This window comes from Rhinichthys klamathensis, unplaced genomic scaffold (assembly GCF_029890125.1).
Source record: "Rhinichthys klamathensis goyatoka isolate OS25496 unplaced genomic scaffold, OSU_Roscu_1.1 h1tg000127l_1, whole genome shotgun sequence".
Lineage (NCBI taxonomy): Eukaryota > Metazoa > Chordata > Actinopteri > Cypriniformes > Leuciscidae > Rhinichthys > Rhinichthys klamathensis.
This window is the reverse complement of record NW_026606664.1, coordinates 4,266,485-4,280,708: the sequence shown is the minus strand read 5'-3', so window position 1 is coordinate 4,280,708 and position 14,224 is coordinate 4,266,485. Positions and strand designations below refer to the sequence as shown.

The following is a 14,224-nucleotide window of genomic DNA, read 5'->3' as shown; positions in this document are numbered from 1 at the left end:
TGAACCGGAATGTTACATTGACACTAAGTAGCCTTCTGCATTCGTAGACTTAAAAAAGTGTAAGAAATTAAACTTTCCAAAAATGTTGTTTCAACAACATTCAACATCCTATCTTCAGTCAATAAACAAATGTGTACGACAACGTAAACTACAATAAAACGATCGTAAAACTACAATAAATGCAGCCTGTACAAAGTGTGCGCTATATTCCGAGCTGGAAGTTTTAAGTTTTATCAATTACCAGACCAGTTATAAATTACACAGTGATTCTCGATTCTCCACGTATGAACTAGCATGTCACACTCACTTGCAAACCAACTGAGAACCAAATGGCACAACCAAATATTCCGAGGCACTTTAAAAGTGTTGAAAACCAATGGCATTGGAATTGTTTTGAGAACCAATGGCATTTTGGCATCAATAGGTATATTTACACAAACAATAATATGCTAATTATCAAAAATACTAAACTCAACAATACAAGAAAAACATTTTACATCAATTATAAATTACATCACAATTAATAATTTATCCTTGAGTTGTGGGGCCCTATCTTGGACCCAGCGCAATTGACTTTGTACACCGACGCATGTATCATTCCTATTTTGCACCCGCGCAAAGCGCGATTTTCCCTCCACAGAAGCACGTCGCTAAACTAGGAAATGAACTTGCGCTCCCTGGGCGGTTCAGCGCAAAAAAGGAGGCGTGTTCCGGCGCAAACAATGCCTTTTGCTATTTCGCTGTTCCATAAAACAATTGCGCCACTGACCAAAAAAAACCTAGTCTAAAGTCAGTGGCGCGTTGCGCGTTGTTCATTATGCTATTTTAAGGGCGCATGCTTAGCCATAATCAATGTAGCGTGTGCACAACGCGCATACACTTTGATTCTCTCATCTAAGCAGCAGTTTTCATTTTTGCAAATCATACATTATTACGATAGATAGATAGATAGATAGATAGATAGATAGATAGATAGATAGATAGATAGATAGATAGATAGATAGATAGATAGATAGATAGATAGATAGATAGATAGATAGATAGATAGATAGATAGATAGATAGATAGACAATTTATTATAAAAGCATACATGTAGCTTACACATTTACCCAAATTATCATACGCCTGTTTAACAGAAGTTAATTTGGGTGGGTTTCTCCATCCCCAATGTCACCTCTCTGTGTTTTACGGCCCTGACGAGAACGTCGGTCTCCTCGGCTGTGAACCGCTCCTGGCGCGCGCCTGGCAAATCCGCCGTTATAATAGGAATCCGCTTTAGAACATGCGCGCCTGCTCTTAAAGGGAATGTGAGATGACGCTCTGATTGGTTTATTTCACGTTACGCCCAAACCACACCTATGAATAATGAAGCTACTTCAGACCAACCCCTTTTAGATTTGCACCAGGCGCAAGAGGCATTTATCCCGCCGGGAAAATAACAACAGCGCCCAAGACCCGCCCACAAAGTTACTTGCGTTTGAGATCATTAAAATAGGGCCCGTGATGTCAAAACATAAACAGATATGCACATAAGAAATGCAGAAAAGAAAGTGAGCAATGGCACAGAAACCATCAATCAGGTAGCCTATATTTTGTGTAAGACTGTGCATGTAAACAAAATTAAAAAGTTAAAAGAAAACACCAACTTTTTCATCTGAACCCATTTACAAGGAAGGTTTTCAATCGTTTCCTCACACAAAGCTATCATATGACTTGGAATATTGTGCAAAACTCATATGGACCAGTTTTTTAGGTCATTTTATGGAGCTTGACAGCCGTGAAGACGCTATATGAAAAAGAACAGTGTGAACATTGTTCAAAAGTTCTCCGTTTTTGTTCTACAGACAAAAATAACAACATGCGGGTTTGGAATGACATGAGATAGAATATATAATAACAGAGATTGAATTTTTGGCTGAACCAATTCTTTGATGTTAATGATGTCATTTGAACAGTTACGAAACTAAATGCGTGTCTGCGCGCATTAACGGCTGCTTATGAGGGTGTTTGTGTGCATTTGTGTCTGTGCAGAAGTAGTGACAGTACTGATCTGAATTTAAAAGACCCCCTGTTGTTCTTCACCTAAGTTAAAAGCGTCACATCAGAGTGCTTTCTCCTTTGAGAAACATCAGGCCTATAGGTGCTTCATACGGGTTCCGACCACGCCGCCTCTCCTGCAAACATCAGCTTTCATTTCATCACATCGAGGTTTAAGGCATATTTGACAGCGAAAGGTATCAGACCAGAGAAAGTAAGGTATGGTATCAAGTGTAATTGAATGCGTCAGAGCGGTGTGCGAGTGTGGGAGTCAAATGTAAATGCAGGTATGGAAGTAGGACTGTGTGTCCTTTGATTTTTGCAGCTCTTGTAGTCTCTGGCCTGCTTTGCTTTCTACACATTTTGTTCTATACATTCGGATGAAGTCCAGAGGGCACAAACAAAGGCAGAAATGCTTTCAAGGGAGCACGACAACAACAAATGCGCTCTGATAAACACTGGTCTCCATCCCTGTCATCAACAACAAGCCCAAATTGCCACACTGAAAACAACAAATTAAAGTACAATATGTCAAGTGCAACAGTGACACGTTTGTGACTCCAAAGTCACTTGGCGCCCAACGCGGGGCAGGAACCTTCAGAGTAATAATTGATTTATCAGACGTAGGACAATTTCAGCACATAAGACAGCAGAAAACCTCTTTCTCAGAGCTGTTATATGACAGATGGCTACAAGAGATATAAAAGTAAACTGTGCTATTTTATAACTAGATTAATAGCTACCACAAAACATGTCAAGAACATGTTGACAATGCGTTTTTTATTTTGCCATTATGACATTATTTGTATTATTATTGCACGTCCTTGAATTCTCATTCTCGTAAAAGAAAAACACTGTAAAAAAGTTGCTGAATAACATACAATCAACTTGGATGTTTAAGTCATATCAACTTAAATTACATTAAACGGACTTAAAAATGAGTTGAATCTTGCGTAAGTCATAAAAAAGTTGAAAATTGTTAAAGCAATGTAAAAACACATGTTGTCAGTACTTATTGATCATATTTTTTTTTTTACAGTGAATGTATTTGTTGTTGTACTGCCTTCAATTTATGCATTTTTTACTAAAAATATCACATATATGGATCTAGATTCTAGACTTCAAGATTTAGACTAATTAGCCATTGCTTATGCAGACACCATTAAAGATATTTGAATCTGTAATTACAGCATCTTTAAAGGATACAGAAATGTGATGGACGTAACTTAGGCGCCAGAAACACGACCATAAATATCAATTAGGCAATAGCCATGAAAACTTAGTGAAGTACATAATCCCCTGATGCATGAAGACGCCCATGAGCGGCGAGTTAAAACTGCCGTCGCTCTCCATAAATCTCGAGGATCAAAGACACTCTCTGTGATAGAGGAAGAATTTTTTTACTCTCGCTAATGGGTTAGAAACACAACTGCAACCATCTCCAAGACTACAACCGTCCATTAGCATCGCAACCGAAGGTTCATTCGCCAATCATGTGCCAAGTAATGATTTCCTTTGCAAACAGAAACATGAGCATTTGCAGTAATGAATTGGGACTTCTCACAAAAATGGTACAAATAGGGCCTGAAACTCTTAAAAACTATTTGTATTTTCTCTCCACATTTTTTTTTCTGTCAACATTTTCCCGCCAACTGTTTTAACCATGTTTCCAACGTTTCAGACATGTCTAAATACAGTTTAAAAACATATTTAGCATTTTTTCTAGAATTAATTATTAAATAATAATTATAAAATTGTGATAAAAAAAATATAATGTAATGGATTTATACCAATGTATTAAATAATAATAATAAAAAATCAACAGGATGAGGTGGCAAATTTAGCCTAAATTAAGCGGTCACTTAGTAAGAGACCAAAAGTAGATTTTCATGGAAACCTATGAATTAAAGATTTTATTTGTTTAACTTTTCCTTTTCTTACAACAACTTCGGTAACAGGGTTGAATGGTTGAGCTTTACAAATGCAGTAAACTCATTTTTGTAAAAGCTGTGTGGGGAAAAAAAAGAGATTAGAGATTTTTTATACATCTGATGCGCTTAAAACTAGCTATTTTTCATACTAGGTGAATTCTATGCTACATAATACTCTAATAATAAAAGTATAAATGCATGTTCATGCCAAGGACAGCTGTAAAGATATAGTTCTAAAAATGTTCTAACAGTCATCGCTATAGTCATCTATAACGTTATTGTTGTTGGTGTGACCGTGCCTTAATGGTAGATAAAAATATAATAATAGAAATCTAAATAGTTCACACAAATAAAAAACATGGGATATATCAGATATTTTAATGACTGAGAGAGAAAACAAGCTGTTCACAGTCTATTTTGAGAATGAATGGCGATCGTATAGCGGGCGGTGGCGCGACCGGAAGTATCGCTACCCTACTTCCGGTCTCGGTCGCCATTTTGTGAAATAGGCCTATTGTGCGTCAAATGCTTTAGAAAATAAAAATAATGGGACACCAAAAGTTTAATCATTATTAATATTTGATTTCGTTGAATGTTTTATTTAGCAGTAAAAGCCAATGTAGCCTAGAACTTGTAACTAGCAATTTCGAAGAAAACGAGACACGGATGGTTCTTGGCAGAGAAGTCACTGGTGGGACTGTACTCCGTTAACATCTGAATGATTTTTGTGTCAAACTGACGTAAGGAACTGGAGGTCAAGAATTACCACATCGACCGGTGAGCCTGGAATTCATTCGTATGTCTTAAATAAAAGCGATAATGTTAAATTATGCATGGCCATTTGAGGAATGGGAAATGTATGGCGTTCTACGTCACGCAACTACAGATATATTGCTGCGTACCCGTTTTAAATCTTCTTCTAAAAGAAGCACAGTGATAAACTAGATTGAAACCACGAAGAGGGAATACTCAAGCCGTAAGCATCAGGCGTATAGCCTTCAGCAGATGCATGAACGGGCTGCCGGCTGAAGAACACCCTTCAAGAGTTGGCAGCTGAATCGACTGACAGTGTTGTAGGAAACCCTCAGGCTGCACAACTCAAAGTTCAGGCACTTAAGAAGACCATGAAGAAAACACACACAAATCTGCAATATATCGGCACTGATGCTGCCGTCATAACATTAAGCGGTTTTTGTTTTGTTTAAGAGCGTCTCTAGATATAGAATCAAAAACAGTGTTAGATTAGATTGTTCACTTTTCTGTGAATCAGTTCAAACAGTCATTTTGATTCATTTTTTATCGATTTTTTTGATTAAACCGAAGTCCCCAGATGTTTGATTTATATATATAGCCTAATAATATAACACATATCCCCACATACATCAATATCACACATGTAAGGTAACACTGCAGTTTGTATGCATGTATACACACATATATGTTTTCCCACATACATCAATATCACTCTGCAAGGTAACATGGCATGCAGTCTGTATGTATGCATACATGTAACATTGCATGCAGTTGGATCTGCCAGATGCTTTATTATAAAAAGTTTTTTTTCACACTTTAATACTACAAACACATATTTCGGAACAACAGTAAATGTGGTCTAATGTTGCAGCTGCATTTGAGCTATGAACCATCTATTGTGAAAAACATTGAACACCATCTCCTAATGATAAATACTCAGTCCTGACCCTGAGGCACATGTGCAAACAATGTGTTCTCTAAAACAAGTGCTCGAAGTTCACATGAAATTGCAGTCATTTTAAGATCTGTTTAATGAAGCTAAACACCCCAAACCTAATGAGCATTACTTAAAATAAGGACCATTTCACTTCAATAATGGATTATAAAACCAAGACCCAACTGCAATAACTAGATCCATGCTGCTAAAACAGAAATCCAGCACGAGAGGGGAACATTTCTCAAGCCAATACGTCTTTCACAGCTGAATCATGAGTCAAGTCTTAAACCAATCCGAAAATCCCAGGAAAACAGCATTCATAACCAGCCCGGCGGTCCAGATTGCTATCATCCGCACGCGTGATTCCAAAATCCTCATTCTTTACATAAATTTGGACCTTTTTAACCAGAGATTGTTTCCAGAATCACACAGAGCGCCAAAATTACCACCTGAACCACAACACCACCTGATTCCATTTATTATAAATCTAGTTCATGTCTGCCATGTTGCAAAATTGCATCCAAACAATAAAGCAGTTTGGCTGAAGTTAAACTCTTACAAAACAAGCACAATGATATGAAGGTCACATAACTCTCATATTATGTATCAAATGGAACGCAAACTCGCTTCAGAAGTGGAAATTCTGGTCTAGTGTTAATAATATGACATGTTTCTATCAGACAGATTGATACATCCCCCAAAAGGAAATATCTAGCCAACATTACACTGGCAGAGACACATTTACCACGCTGAGTATTCAGTCTACAGGCCATTAGTGCTTTCGGTTCGCAGTAATGGAGCCCTAAGGGAGCTGCACTTGTTGCGCTGGTTGATTTGTTTATGGTAACCACATTTTGTCAACAGTTTATTGAATGTCTGCTCAATAAACTTGGTAACACCATCCCTTTGTATCAAACCCCACATGAAATGTTTATTTCAACATGGACAGTAAATCCATTTTCATGTACAAGTCAACCCTCATGTTCTGTTGTTATGTATAAAGATACAGTTAAAAAAAGCATTATTCAGATATTATTAAAGCTTTAACCCTTTGTTTTATCATAAATTAGGCTAGATTTAGTCAAAAATGCAGCCATTTGTCAATTACAGAAACTTCAGAAGGAAATCAATTTATTATTTTTCATGAGAGGACGTTTGAAGGATATCATCGGGAATACAGTATGAATCAGATTTTAAAAAGTGAGATATGTGTATAAAAATGCAGTCCAAAAGCAATATTCAGATATTATTGAAGCATTAACCCTTTATTGGATCACAAATTAGGTCAAATTGTGTCCAAAATGTGGAGAAACATGGCAGAATGAAATCAGTTTAGTATATAGGGGACGTTTAAAGGATATGATCAAAAATACGTATATTTAATGTTAAAAAGTGAGATCTGTGTAATACAGTCCAAAAGCAATATTCAGAAGCATTAACCCTTTGTTGGATCACAAATTTAGCAGATGGAAATCAAATTATGATCATTTTTTTCATGGAGGACATTTGAAGTATAGATCTGATATTAAATGTTAAAGCATTTGGAACAGCCATGAACATCTTCAAACTGAGAATGATGATTAATCAAATATCTAGTCGAGGTGATTGTGGGTTTGGTTGCCAGTTTGAGGGAGTGATGCCTTTTAATGATGAATCATTCAGTTACATTTGCTATTAACCTAATAAACTGTTGTGCTGTAAATGCAACCCTGCCATTTATACCGAGTTCTGTGTGCGCATCTGATGGATCTGTACAACACACTGCATTATTATTCCTACTAAAACACAAAGATGGCACTGCATTTAAAAGCCATCAGGGAGTCACAGTTTAGCAGACAATCTCAGCCAGATGCTTTATTAAAAAAATGACACTCATACCAGGGTTAAACCATAATCTATTGCAAATAAACAACTTTATATCTTCTACAAACTACTTTATATCCTCAGCTCATTTAAATGTGGATGCAGTTCTGGTCCTGGATGATCCCACGGCATGTTCCCTTTACCTGACACACCCAGTTCAGGTCTCGAAACTTCTACTGAGGATCTGATTAAATAAATCGGGTATTTTAAGTAAGACAGACATCCAAAAGGTGCATTTTTTGGGGGTTCTCCATGCAGAAACCTGAACTACAGGAACTTTTATATTCTCCAAAAAAACAAAGTCCTCAAGAACCTGAAAGACGGTTCTTGGAAAAAGAGGGTAAAGACCATCAGAGGACCTTTTTAAAGAGTCTAAGTTCAAAAGATCTCTAAACAGATGTACTTTTACAACTTCAGCAATTAGTTAAAACACATTTTCTTCTACTACAACTTCTACAAATAAGAAAGTATGTTTATGGATTTAGCCAGTCAGCAAAGAGCTCTTTCTCAGTTACACGTCAAGTTATGTATAGGTCAAATAAATATAGAGCCTAAGCGTTAGATAGATAGATAGATAGATAGATAGATAGATAGATAGATAGATAGATAGATAGATAGATAGATAGATAGATAGATAGATAGATCATAAAAAAGTTTTATATCAATATACATATTTCTGCAATAGATGCGTTAATAAAGTAGAGTTTGAAATGCCTTACCATGCTCAGCTCCAGCCACTGTCAGCGTTTTAACCAGCAGAATTAATCCCGACATGCTCAGAAATGCCAAAATAAAGTCGGACATCGTGGCTGGATGTAGTCCCGAGCAGATCCGTTCTCCGCCAGCGCCGATGATGATGATGATGCCCAAGTTGAGTGTGAGAGAAGCCGGTCTGACGCCTCGCAGCGCAGCTCCTCCCGCAGGTGTGCGTGTGTGTGTGTGTATGTGTGCTGCGTGCGTGCGTGCGTGCGTGTGTGACTGTACGGACAACACAGACTGCGTGCGCCTCCGTTTGAGGATAACGAGGTAGGATGGGGGAGAGAGAGAGAGAGAGAGAGAGAGAGAGAGAGAGAGAGAGAGAGAGAGAGAGAGAGAGAGAGAGAGAGAGAGAGAGAGAGAGAGAGAGAGAGAGAGAGAGAGAGAGAGAGAGAGAGAGAGAGAGAGAGAGAGAGAGAGAGAGAGAGAGGAGAGAGTCCTATCACAAGACTGAATAATGAGAAATGAGATTATGCATGTGGTGGACACTCGACAGAAAGACAGACAGACAGATAGACAGATAGATAGATAGATAGATAGATAGATAGATAGATAGATAGATAGATAGATAGATAGATAGATAGATAGATAGATAGATAGATAGATAGATAGATAGATAGATAGATAGATAGATAGATAGATAGATAGATAGAAAACAGATTTATCATAGATATATGATGACTAAATTGTATATGTATGTGTGAAAATTGTATATGTATGTGAATCCAGAATAAAAAGGATGAGGAAGGAAACCGTATACAGAAAGGAGGAAGCACAGGAAGGAAGGACATTGGATGAAGGTTCAATGTCTACAAGAAACGTCCAACACATGATCCAAGCCATAGAACCACTATTCCAACATGAGCACTTCCGTCACTCTGTCGTCCTCTATGTGGGTCTCTGACTGGCCCACAGGTTTAGGTATCGATTTCAACTCCAGGCGCTTAAAACAAACAAACAAACAAACAATAAAATACCACACCATGAAGTCCCGCGCCAAGAAAACAATGAACATCAGCGCGTGAAGCCTGTTGCTTTATATCCACGCGAGGATCAGCAGGGACCAGAGAAACCAAAGCTAATGTAATTCGATGAAATCCAATTCTATCAATCTGGTTCAGGAACATGTTTCTGGCAGCTAGTTGATCTGGCGGCGGTTTTTGATGCCTTTATCTGGGTTTCATATGATGGAACAAAAAGTACAGGCACCAAAGCCCTGCGATTATTGGTTTCTTGCACCATTATGGTTACAAAAGAAACAGAGGCCAAGTCCTCTGCCTTTTCATGTGGATGAATTCATTCCCTCCACTCAAACGGGACAAAGAAACACACACAGTGATTCAATAAACTCGCTTTTTAATGCAGTTTTGCCATGTTTGTCCTCAGATCTAAGCAGGTGTCCTTGGCGCCACAGAACGTGTGAAACATCCAGCTGAGCTCTCGCACGTCAGCGCGATGCTAACGCGAAAACATCTGCAATTCATGAGCTTTCAGATGTGGAAACGCAGCGAACTTTGGTTTTCTGTTTCAAAAACATTTGCCATGAGGTATTCAAAATGAGGTTTTTAGGAAGTGAGCGGCCGTGTCTGCGCAAAACTCTTTGCTGTGATTTTTGGGACTTGGTCTGACAACGTTTCCAGGAATTTCCCATGATGCTCTAGGGCGATTTTGTTCAACAATTTTCCTCGATTTAACAAGTCTGGGAATCTTTGAACGACATTTTAGGTTTGAGACAACGCGTGAAGCTGCTAAACATTATGCAAAACAACAAGAATGAACATTGCTTTAACAAAAATGCATATATTCGCCTAGATGTGAGCGGAGCTGCCAAATGCATATGAATATGTAGGCCTAAATATTGACGTAAAATATTTGTATATCAGTAAAACAAGCTTTTTTGTCAGTGTTATTGCAAAAACTCTAAATGATTTTGTTTAACAATAAAACTAAATAATATTAATAATAAAAAAATAGGTTAAATTAATGATAAGTATAAATAATAGCAGGCCTAGCTAATCATTTCTTAAAACAGCTAAAAGTAAACATTAAAAAATTAATAATAATAACTATTATTGTTAATATGAAGTAGTTAATAATAATTATGAATACTGTTATTATTATTAATAGCTAATAATACATGTTATTATTATTAATGAAAACACAAGGAAAACAGTTCAATAATATAATTTTATTGTTTATATTAATAACCATAATATCAAACAACTTTATAAATAATAATAAATAATAAAATAAATAAATTTGAAAAATAAATAAGTAATGTTATTATTAAAGTGTCTTGAATGTGTATATTATTTAACTTGTATTATTAATGGCTAATAATTATTATTAATAGCTAACAACAACAACGATTGTTATTATTATTATGGAAAATATTTAATATAATAAATAAATAATAATAATAACCCTAATAATTATAAACAACTATTTGAATAATAACATAACTTCATTATTATTATTATTTTAAAGGAAAAATAAGGTAAAACTTTGTACTGCAGTGCTACAAACAACTTTCTCTGCAAACATGTCCTTAACTGCCAAAGCAACTGTCAAAGCCATATTTCCTGTGTACAAAGTCACTTCCAGACACAATTATTGGTTGACAATAATAATGCCCTCAATTTCAAAGCATAGATCACTGTATATATGCGCGTAAGCAATCACATCCTTCACAATCTGTGCTTTTCAATATAATAGAGAAGAACAGAGTGTCTTTATTACCCAAGTTATCATAAATAAAAGCCATACACAAGCCTGGGAGAGAGTGATAGACAGTGTGAGCGTACACACACATCCATCCTGGTGTGTGTGAGAGTGTTTTACTGCCACCTACAGAACGTCCACACAAACACGGAGAGGTTAGCTCAAAATAGGAAACAACATTTTCTCCTGCATGTTTTTTTTTTTTTTCATTTTTGAAGCTGGCGGTTGGTGGAAATCTTGTATTCTGACTGGCGCTGACCCATTAAAAACCCGAGGAGACTTTACTTTAGGATGTCACAGCTGTGTTTGAGTGCTCTCTCGTGGCATTCTCTCCCCGTTGAGCCGTACGAGAAACCCCACCGCACTTCTTCCTTAGCTCAACCAGACACAGACCCCTGGTTTCCCAACTTCCTAATTGGCCACAGCTCTAGAATGGCCTGTGACTCCAAAAGCCCCAGAATTTCAATCAAGCTGCACAAAAGAGGCCTGTGTTTCTCCGAGTCCTTCTCCATCTATCCATTCAGCCCATGTTTGTCTGTCTCTCTCTCATTCTTCTGCAGTCTTCCTCACATTGATGGACAGGTACTAAGGTCATAAAGTCATCTTCTACCTCTCGCATGGGGCTAAAATCTGGCCGTCACTCGGTAAATAATTAAAACAGGACGACGGTTTGTTATTGAATGCTGAAAAGATCTGGAGCCACTTATATCTCTGCTGAATTACAGATGCTTAAACCGTTATTTATGGCATTACCAAATAATATGCCATTAATACTTTTTAAAAAGCATTAATAATTCTTTTCTTCATGAATTGTATTAATAATTAATATAAATACAATATATAAAATATATACAATGTATAAAATATGAATAAATAAAACATATATATAGCCTATGTGTGTAATAGGAAAAATAAATTGTTAGGTGCAACATTTTCTCATGCTCTATGGCTCTCATTTATTATAGGTTGGTAAAAATTATTATTATTATTAAATGTACAATTTCATATATATTAGTGCAGTCAAATCGAATAATCCCAGCTAACATACAATTTTTTTGTTTACATCACATATATCATCACATCGCATATACACACATACAGAGACATATATATAATATATATAAATATAATACAATACACCCCCCCACACACACACACCCACCCACACAATGTAAACAAAAACGTTTACGTTAGATGTGATTAAAATAGCAATAATAAAGCACTAATGTATGTATATATACAGCATGTATATACACACATATACACTGTATATAATATATAATTAATTACTATTTTATGTATGACTCTACATTAAGTAGTAGTAATATGATTTAGTTATTTATACACCCACATAGCCTACATATACATAAGTGTATATAGAGAGACAGATTTGCAAACATCATTCTGTCCATTATTGGATGACGTGGTGCTATAAGGTCATGCTTACAGTCTTTTTTTTTCTTTTCTTTTTTTTACATGGAGTTGATAATTTTCATTTGCTGTGAAATACTGCTATCTACAGGAATCCACAAGCACACTCACCCTCGATTACTGCTGTATGTATTATGCGCTGGACATGAAATAATAATAATAATAATAATTAAATAAAAATAAAATCATCTGATTCATTGTTTGATAAGGTAAGACAACATTTTTAAGCCAATTTGAATTATGTTTGGAAAAGAATACTTGTCTTACTGTTTCTGTGTTGTTTAAACATGACTTGTATATTTATAATCATATCTGTTTTTAATATGCAGTCTGAACATAGCATTATTTTGGGGTTGTATTTCTGCTCTGTTTGTTTGGGCTGCTACCGAGGTGCTGTTCGGGTTTCACTGTCTTCCACTTGATTCTTGCCTGCAGAAACAAACAACCAATCCTGTACAGAACACAGCAAAAACAGACTCATGAAACCAATTTACACACATTCTGCTGACTGAAACAGAGTTTGCCAGGAGGGGGTTACAGACACTTCCAGGCATCTGTAACACCACACACAAAAAAAGCAAAGGGCAACAGTTATGTGGTTTGCATTACAAATGAACACAGTGAACTGACACTGACATAAAACTGGATCAGTTGCCAAGGAAACCATATGCACAGTAATTACAAATATCTTCACCTTGATACAGCAAACAGAGATGTCAGGGGTTCATTCTTTTTATAAATTGAAGTTATTTTAATGAGTTTGGCATCTTACCATATTTGACGTGTGCAATACAAGTCTACTGTAAAATGTGTAAATTATATACATAAGTCAGTTTTATTCTTTTATAGCCAACATCATTATTAATTATAAAATAATATCATATAATTAATAATACAATATAATATAATATAATGTATCATTATTACCGGGATATGCACGAAACAACACTGCCACCTTGTGTTCACACCTCTTCCACACAATCCAGGACACCCTTAAAGGGATAGTTCACCCAAAAATGAAAATTCGCAAGCCATTGTCTTCCATGGTATTTTTTTTCCTACTATGGAAGTCAATGGCTACCGTCAACTGTCTGGTAACACCCTTTTAAAATATCTTCTTTTGCGTTCAACAGAAGAAAGAAACTCATACAGGTTTGGAACAACTTGAGGGTGAGTAAGTAGGCTAATAACAGAATTTGCATTTTTGGGTGACCTATATCCCTTTAATGCAAATGTAAACAATAACATAAATTTGGTATAATAGGCCATGCTACCTTTTTCCAAACTCTGGTCTTGATTCATTATACATCAACCAAAACAAATCGCAATCATGTATTAGATTTACATTTAAAAACGTTAATTTATTGTTACTACAGAGACTTGTTTAGACTTGCCTGCTGGCACTTTAGTAGCCTACCAAGAAGGGATGGCTTACGAACGTCCCATTCTGCTACGTCTACACGAGTATGTTCATTAAAGTCAACTTTTTAAAAGAACAACGCATTAAATCCAACTTTGTTTTCATTAAAAGTCTCATTAAAAATAAAAATAAAAAGTTTAGAAGTAACGTACTTAAACTTGGTTAGTTAATTATTCATGAGTAGGCGTCGCTTTCATTTTAGGCCTAGATAAACGGGTACGGTAAAGTCTTACTTTTAATAGCTTTTTTCATAGTATGGCACGTGAAAACGTATATTAAAAATGTAAGTTAATAAAAGACACTTTAAGTTTAGAAAGGCTTCCTCAAGCCTTATGTCAATACTTAATTATTCACGAGTAGGCGTGTCTCCCCAGA

The 14,224-nt window shown here is 36.2% G+C and overlaps 1 protein-coding gene across 3 annotated transcripts in view; it reads right to left on the bottom strand.

Annotated features, from left to right (window-relative positions):
- The window catches only part of lrp1ba (low density lipoprotein receptor-related protein 1Ba), a 320,154-nt gene extending 311,767 nt beyond the window's left edge, over nucleotides 1–8,387 (bottom strand). For all 3 annotated transcript variants that reach the window (XM_056256617.1, XM_056256618.1, XM_056256619.1), the window contains exon 1: nucleotides 8,241–8,387. In XM_056256617.1, coding sequence (XP_056112592.1) covers nucleotides 8,241–8,325 — 85 coding nt within the window. In that variant the 5' untranslated portion in view covers nucleotides 8,326–8,387. The remainder of the gene's footprint in view (nucleotides 1–8,240) is intronic.
- Between the last annotated feature and the right edge of the window lie 5,837 nt (nucleotides 8,388–14,224).